At 40.8% G+C, this 8925-nt stretch overlaps 1 protein-coding gene across 2 annotated transcripts in view; it reads right to left on the minus strand.

Moving 5' to 3' along the window:
- Window positions 1-5606, minus strand: part of ADGRD1 (adhesion G protein-coupled receptor D1) — a 299472-nt gene extending 293866 nt beyond the window's left edge. Inside the window, exons 1-2 of one of the 2 annotated variants that reach the window (XM_019507071.1) lie at window positions 4934-5606; window positions 4801-4837 (exon numbers count right to left, since the gene is read on the minus strand). In XM_019507071.1, coding sequence (XP_019362616.1) covers window positions 4801-4837; window positions 4934-4999 — 103 coding nt within the window. In that variant the 5' untranslated portion in view covers window positions 5000-5606. The remainder of the gene's footprint in view (window positions 1-4800; window positions 4838-4933) is intronic. The other variant, XM_019507072.1, reaches the window with a different exon arrangement.
- Between the last annotated feature and the right edge of the window lie 3319 nt (window positions 5607-8925).

Here is an 8925-nt window from a genome sequence, read left to right on the forward strand (position 1 = left end):
ATTAATAATGTAGGCAAACATGGATGTTTTTGTTATCTTCTTGCTTGAAAGAAACCCTTTATTCTTGGGGTAACTAATTTAACCAGCTGTGTTGGAAAAGAATGACTAATCAGCTGGAGCAAAGAAAGTTTTAGAAGGATGAAACAGTAAAAGCCTCTTTTTATTGCAAATGAGCATGTTTTGTTTATCATGGCAAATCATTCAATTGGCATGAATTAATTAGCTGCTTTTTTCAGGAGAAAGAGAGGGCTGCTATCTACAAAAGCAACATTTCCAGAGGCTATTTTTTAAACTATTTTCAGCTATGTTTCTAATTGAATAGTTCAGCCAGAAAATACCTGAAAGCCAGGTCCACAAAATATATGCCATGGAGAGGTGCCTAGGGTCCTCTCAAAAGCCTTGCCCAACTGCTTTCTTTGTCCCGTTTCTGTTTTTGCATCATATTCCCCAATTTAGTTCATGAAATGATCTCCCTGTCCTCCTACAAATCCCCATGGACTACTCTTGTTAACCCTTTTCATATTAGCTCCTCCCCAACACCTCAAGCACTGGGCAGGAGAAGAGTAGAATAGGACAAATAAAATCATTAGCTGAAAGTTTACCTCTGCCTCTCATGCCTGTATATTATTGTGATATATTTTTGCTGTTATGTTGGACTGCACTCTTCATGCCTAATTTCAGGCTTGGGTCTGCAGATGCTAGTTTGTATGAATAGTCCCATATAAGAAAATTGGACTGGCAAGGAGTGGTTTCCATGGGGCTTCCCTCGGAGCAGGTATTACTGATCACAGTAAGGTCCCCAAAATGATTTAGTGTGGACCTTGAATATACTTTATGTGGTGCTGCTAACTCTTTCTTCCTAGAATTGGGTCTGGTTCTCTGGCACCCTACCAAGGACATGGGCAGCGTGGGAGCAGGAGGTGGGCACGTTAAAAAATGAAGACAAGTAACAGAGGTGTAAAATGGACCCACGCTATTGTGCAGTAAGCATGCTGCCTAAACATTCCAGGGGCCTTGTAAAAATTTGGTGTGCAAGTTAAGTTGACCCCAAGTAACTTTCCCTGGAATTTTTCCCTATATTTCATTGACCCCAAAAGTATAATAGGGGTTCTTGTATCACACGGACAAATTTGTTTTGAACAATCCCTACAATATAATGAACACAAATAGGTTTGCATCATCATATACCTGGACCTGATTTTATGCAGGGGTCTGGAAAAGTTTTTCTATTTTTTTCATCTCCTTCAAGAAACTAGAGCCAGCTCAGTGAATATTTTGCTTTTGCTCTTTTCTCTGCCCCCTGGCACAATTGCAAGGCTATAATGCTTTGAGGCCCTTTTTGCATCAGGAATGGTGCCAATGCAACTGGTGAAGAACACAGGAGGGGTGGGAGACATGAGGGAGACAGGGAGGTGGGAGTTCCTCATCCCCTGTGGCCCCCTAGTGTAGGGGCTGACCAGGAGCAAATTTGCTCCTGGCAAGTGTCTACACATGCGCTACTGTGCAGTATCTACTGCACAGTTAATTTACTACCTGTATTTATGGGTAGTAACTAACTGTGCAGTAGACCAATTTAGTGTGCAGTAAATGTGCACGTGTAGATGGTGACACTTTACTGTGCGGTAGATTAGTCTACTGCACAGTAAAGTATTTCATGTAGATACACCCATTGTGTGTCAGAAAGAAGCGGCTGATGTCGACCTTTGGAACTAAGGCAGTTGAATTAGTAGGTAGCTGAATCTGCATTACTTGTAAAACACTTGATCTGTAAAACAGAGAGCAGTATCACTGGTGAAACATCTGCAGTGCTGTCTGCTTTTGACACCAGTGATCAATGCAGGAGACTCACATCCCCAGTTGCCCTTCTTGACTACATATATTTTCAGTGGTCAGAGAACCGCTCTCAAAAAAAACAACTATGGCTTGAGGAAGAAATGTCACAGCTACCCAGAGATGAGGAAAACTTGTGGTTGTGGATGCGGATAGATAGTGTTGCATGTTATTTTGCATTCTTGCAAAGAATCAGGCCAGATCAAGCTGAGAAGGGGAGAGAGGAGCCTTGACTGATTTTGTTCTTTAAATTAAGGAGACAATTATACTGGATGCATACACATATTTATAATCCAATCTGAATACCATGGAGAACAAAATCGCTACTGAGTTCAGTGTGAGATCAGGTGTGCAAAGAATACTGAGGGACTGGGATACTGGATGAAGACATGGTTTATCATCCTCATGGCATGTCATCCAAAAGTGTACGCTGGCTCTAATAGAGGAAATGAAAGCAGCAGCCTTCCAGTGCACAAACAGCATCCCCATGGACTGCTTGTGCTAATTGTTTCCCAACTAGCTACCCATGAAGCCTGGCAGCCCCTCCTCTTTCTAAAGCATAGAATGTGCACCCTTGTTTGTGATGCATGTTTAGGAAGATGTCTCCCACTGCCAAGAGTATCTAACTTTCAGAGAAGTGAGGAACGAGGAAAAGAAGGCTGAATCTATGAGGGAGGAGAATGGTCAGGCAAAAATAAATATATAAATAATGGAGAGAAAACAAAGAGGCAGAGAGAAAATGAATGGATGCCAACAGCTGTGCCAGGACATAATGAGGCACTTGATTGTTACAGTTGTATTACACTAGCATCCAGAAGGCCAAATTGAGATCAGGGCCCCATTGTGCTTGGCATCATCCCAACATATAGGGAGAATCTCTACCCTAAACGGCCTACAATTAACAGAAAATATAGACGAAAAGTGGGAGAGCAAACAGCAACACAGAGAAGTGACTTCCCCAGTGTTGCACAGAGCAGGACAGCGACCAAGTGAGGACTACGACACAGGTTCCTTGGATTTCTGTCCAGTACTTTATTTTCTAAACCAGGGGTGTCAAACATACAGCCCATGGAGCAGATCCAGCCCACAGTGTCATATTGTCTGGGCCACAGGGCCCCTGGAAGGGCCAGAAGTTGAGGGATGAGAGCAGGAGTGTGGCCCACCACCAGAATCTGAGATACAAGACTCTTTTGGGGATGTGTGTCAGGAGCAGGGGGCAAAGGGGCAGGCAGATGAGGGGGTTGGCAGATAATAGCTACATTAACCCCCAGGGATCCCTGATGCTGCTCATCCCACTGGCACATCTAGATCTAACCTGCAAGGGGCCCTGCATTTTGGATCCAGCCCAGGACAACTTTAACACTCCTTCTCTAAACCATGCTCAGAGCCAATCCATCCTGAAGGAGCATCCAAAAAATGCCAGCAGGTTGAAAATCACTGGTATGCCTGTTCACTTGGCTTTCCTTTCATTTCTGTTCACTTAACTTTCCTTTCAATTTATAAGTACAAAATTACTATGAATCTGTCTACTGTAACTGCTGGACCATGTATGATGGGAAGATTACATCATAGTGCAAATCAAGATAGAATCCTTTAGAGCAGTGATTCTCAGCCAGGGTGCCTTGAGATCCTTTCAAGGGGTGTTGCACGGGGTGTCGCACAATATTAGTACTGTTAGTTGTGCAAACATGATTCACAAGATAAATTCAGAGTTTTTAAATAGTGTTTTTTTTTCCACGGTGTTAAAAACATCCTGACTTGCTGTGGTCTTTCTGAGTTCTTTGCAACAGACGAATTGCTCTATTCTGTTTTCATAGTCAAAAAGCAACGAAAACTAAGAGCTGGCATTTTTTCGAGGGGTACCTCCAGTATATTGAGGGGTGCCTCAAATCTATCAAGGGGTGCATTGAATCTTAAAATGTTGGGGACCACTGATTTAGAGCTTAATATGTTCTAGGTCCCCATCCAAACTGGGGACTCTTTCATAACTCTCTTCCCCCTGCAATACATAATATTTATACACAGCCTATGTTTCTTCTAATGCTTCTCAAGCTACAGGTCATTCATCCTTTTCTATAGCAATTGACACAATATGTTAATGTTTACCAGACGAAGGGGAAACAGAACGAACTGATATGAGCAAGGGCACTAGCTTACTCACATACTCTGTAATTAGGACTCAGATAACAGGGTGGGGATTCATGTATTGCAACAGGACAGAACAGGGCTTCTCCTGCAGCATGCAGCAGTTTTCTTTGAAAGCTAGTACATCTGGGTAGAAATTAAAAGCACAAGGCATTCTGTGGATTGCTTAAACTGTAAAATTGTGCTTGTACACCACCATGAGGCTTGAGGCTAAACTATTTGTGCAAACAGAAGATCTCTCCAGTTACACACACAGCAAATAAGTTTAAGTGATTTTTCGCATTGAAAACAGATGACAAGAGCTCAGAAGGAAAACATGCTGCGGTTCTGTCCTGAGCAATCTACATTTAATCATCAAAGGCTTTTAAATGACTGGAGCCACACAAATGCAATGTAACATATGTGAACTGGCACTTCTAGCCGCAAGTCAATGAATCTGAAGTGCTGAACACTAGCACGTTGTGGTGAAAGAGAAAGTAATCTCTGTTTAAATACAATTCAAAGACCGACTCAAGTGAAAAAGCCCATAAAAAAAAATTCTCATGCACAAAGGTGGTAGCCTATTCTGTGCAATGTGCACAGAATTTATTTTTGTATTTCTTTTAATACAAGATGTCACACTATAGGGAGACCTGAACTTTTAAGTAACTGCAATTGTCCGGTACTCTAGACTGAATGCCTGGCACTATATTTTTAGTATGGTTTTGTATGATCCCTTGCAACAACTAAAAAAATGAAATATAAACCAGAAAACAAAAGGTTTGCTAAATATACTGTAACAATTAAGCACATGGTAGTGTCAATGATAAATAACAATGTCCTTACCTGGGTGTTTGGGTAGCCAGGAATAGTTTCCATACACCTGTACATAAAATATGACAGAATAAGACAATGTGAAGCAAAAGTTTTGAAGAATAAACAGGAAAAATCTCAGTGTTACCCAAGTTCTGAATATTACCTGATATTTAGACTGAAATAAAATCTGCAGCAAATAATAACAGAGCAGAGACAACAAATTCTTCATGGTCCTTTTGCGTTTTCAAGTGCAATTGAGATCTAATTCCTGGGAGATTTCAATCATGAACACAAGTTCTCCTTTGCTACTTTTTTTTCTTTTAAAAAGTGCATTTTCCACACAGGTTCAGAAACTCCATTCTTCCAGTGAGAAAGCAATATATTCTTCCAAAGCCTTCATGAATATTTGCTTGCGTTAAATGTGGATCACTTGGATTATCAAAAAACACATAACCATGACTGGAGCAAAATCATAAGATAAAAATAATAAGATCCAAAAATTGTGCAATTGCACAGAAAGAATGCAAGTAGTTCTGCTGTTATTTGTGCCAAAAGAAGAGATCTTATTTTACAATGTTTGCTGTCTGTGGTTTTCTTTTTTTTCTTTTTTCCAATTATTTTTACTTTGTCAGAGATCTGAAGCCAGTTTTGGTTCTCATCATAAAAAAGTAGCCCCTTCTGCTCCACTGGACATCTGACTCTCACTGTTTCCTTAGGAATTGGATTGAACTGTGTTGCTAGCTCCTCGCTTGTCTGGCTCACGTTTGCACCTCCATCCCAGATCTTTTTGGGTGGAGAGCAAGTCTGAGTGATGTCATGCTTTCTTCTCAAACTTTGTCCCATTCTGGTACTCTATTTATATCGTGTTGCTGCTGCCTCTTTGCTGGGTCCTAACACCAGCCTGCTAGGAACAAGCGGAAACAAGTTAATGCGGGTCAGAAAGCAGATTAAAGAGACCACCATAAAAATTATTTATTGCAAGTTTGCACATTCAGAGAAGGAATGAAGCCAGTACAAATACTAGTATCTCCAATGCCTAAAAAACATACAATACCTTTAAAGCAGAAGTTTTATGAAAGAATCAAGAGCCATTTATTAAAATAATACTTTGTATTTCTTCAGAGCTTTCTCTCCATACATCTTAAACCCTTTCGAAACATTAATTAAGCCTCATAACACTCTGGTGCAATAGAGTACATTTACTATGCCTATGCATAGAAGGGAAACTGAGCCATCAATCATTTGGCTTGTTCAAGATCAAACAAAAAAGCAATAGAAAAGCCACAAACAGAACTGGGATTTCTAACCTTGAATCACAAACATTAGCCACTAGACCCTCAGCCTCTCTTATGTTTAGATAGAATAAATTAGACGGTACTACTTGTTTCTTGAGTAATCTTTTATCAGGGGCACTTTACAGTTATACTCTGAACTCTACTGCATTCATAGCGATTCTTTATTTAATATAAAGATGATCATTAGAACTGAGCACCAATTTTCATTCACTCTTTCCTTTTCTTTTTGGATAAAAAAAACTTTTATTTCAAATTCATTGGGATGCTGTTTTTTTTTAATTTTTGTGATTTTTTTTCAATTAAAAACCAAAAAAATAATATCCAAACTTTTTTTTCTGCTTTCTTTCCCTCCACCCCCACTTCCTTTCCTCCCTCAGCCTCAGAAACTCTCCCAAATAGTAAAGTGCTTTAAACCAGGGGTAGCCACTCTGCCGCACAGGTGCCATCCGTGGCATGGGCAGTTTCTGTGTGTGTGGCAAGCAGCTGGCTGAGGAAACAGGCCACACCATGGCAGAGAGGGCAGGGAGCAGAAAGCAGAGCAGGCAAGGGAAGGGAATCAGAGTGGCACTCAGGGAGGGTTCAGGGCTAATTTGTGGCATGCCTATTAAAAAGGTTGCCCCCCCCACTGCTCTAAACCAGCTCTCAAATTGATATCAATTGATAGATTAAAAAATGATATATAGACAGTGTGATGATGTTTCTAGGCATGTTACTGGCCCCTTAAGCTTCACCACTTTTGCCCCTTGGATGCTCGAGCTATGCCTTCTCGGGCCAAGCCCCAGATAGTGCTAGTATCTGATAACTTCCCTGACCCACACACCCTGCAGAGCCTGACCTACACCTGACTGGTGTGTGCCTTCACCCCTGCTCTTTCCTCTTTTAAGCCCTAGGCTAGAACTGGTCACAGTGAAATGTTGTTTTTTTGTTGTTGGTTTGTTTGTTTGTTTGTTTGTTTTGGGGGGGGGGGTCCCCATCAGAAAATACTGATTTAAAATCCAAACAGTGCATGGGAATACGTCAATTCTATTAAAACTTTCAATGGCCTCTAAGTTGACTGCCCAGCTACTTGGCTAGCCTGCATTGCTTTCTCCTAACCCAAACACTAACCTCCCAAAGTAGACCTGAGCATGTAAACTTGCAGCCTGCTGTGGGTCTCAGGTTTTCTAAGACTCCAGGGAGCATATTTCATTAAAAACACTTGCTGAAGCATTGTATTAGTGCTTCTAAAATTAAATATCATTTAACTTCAGTCCCTTGGGGAAAAAATGGGTGTCTGGCTCTTAAACCCAAGTGTTGGGGGAAAAAAACCTGATGTTTTTCACAAAATTAATTCCCCAGCCAGCTCTGCCACAGATGTAGCCTTGCTTTCTCCTCTTCTGATTTTTGCCATACTCCTTCCAGACCTGTTTCTCATCCATTACAACTGGCCTCTATGCCTAGGAGGAAAATGAAGAACTTTGTATATGCCCCAGATCTCCCATGCCATTGAATGATCAGTATTGCCATGGGTAGAAACAATAGCTTCAGCTAAAAATAATGAGCAAAGCTAAATTGTCAAAAGAGGAAGAGAGGAATTTGAAATATTTGCCAAGTGGGGCCTGTTAAAGGAAAGTAGATGCTTGTAAAGAAAAAATGGTAGAATCCAAGCACCATGTTCATTGCCAGGAATTTTTGTGGAAACAGCAAATTATAAGCAGATATTGAAGATTATTTGCAGAAAGCAAGTTTTGAACTTATTCATGTGATACTTCAGGAAACCTGATTTGAAGCATTTACTAATCCAACCAGAGAACAGAAGCAATGCCAGGTGCCCTGTGTCCAATCTAAGCTAACCAATCCTACCTGAATTGCAAAAGGCAGCTAATCAGAATGAACTGCTCTTGAACAACCTACAGACAAAGCACAATTCACAGAAAATACTCGGCTAGTAATTCTGAGCAACAGCTAGATTTTTAAACAGTTTGTGGAAATTATTTTGGTAGAAAAAGCTAAATTAATTGAATTGGTTATTCTCTCTGTTAATTGAGAATAATGCATGAAATTCACCTATTGGTGGAAGGCCAGGCGCACTTTCTAACTCCTCTTTGTGAGAAAGAACGTGGTCGAAGCAGCACACCCATTATCCAATGTATGCCAGACTGACCCTGAGCATTTCAAGCCCACAGTACAGCTCCTATGCAATCCTCCTTGCCTACTACTCTTATCAAGTAGCAGTATCTGCCCCTGCCACTAGGCACCTTGGTTCAGATCCAGTGGCCGTCCACTGCTCTTCCCAGTATTACTCTTGCTTACTAGTATATTCAGAGTGGGTTAATTCTCCACGCAGAGCATAAAGTCTGATTACTCCGACTATATCAGAGATGAGAGAGTTTTACCCTGTGCTGCAAAATTTTACATGCCCTGGATAGAGACTTTTTTTAAATGTTCAAGCAAAAGATTGCTCTTTTTTCATTACAGTCAGTCCTCCTGACATACAGCCGGTGAGTAGATGTTGTGCCTGAGCTACAGCATTTTGATAACAATCCTGTGACTTGACTGACGTCTGTTTTTAAAAACACAGAGACGGTGGGCTACAATAAGGTAATTATTGTATACGTATTTATCACATTTATTCACATCAGGTTCATTTAAGGCGATGATACTATTAAAAAGCCAGAAAATTGGCGTTTTAGAATCACTTTCTTAAATAAAAAAGGATTTGAAAATGCAAAAACAGTGAGTTCTGTGTCCTCCCTGTATGGTTTTTCATTAATCTGTCCATACACCTGTACATATAGTCCAGTGAACTACTTGCCAAATGGGCTGAGGGCTTATATCCAGAGTGGGTCCCTTTAGTGGCAGCCTCCACTGGAAAGTGTAC

The sequence above is a fragment of the Gavialis gangeticus genome, unplaced genomic scaffold, assembly GCF_001723915.1.
Source record: "Gavialis gangeticus isolate Ggan-Ray unplaced genomic scaffold, GavGan_comp1, whole genome shotgun sequence".
NCBI lineage: Eukaryota > Metazoa > Chordata > Crocodylia > Gavialidae > Gavialis > Gavialis gangeticus.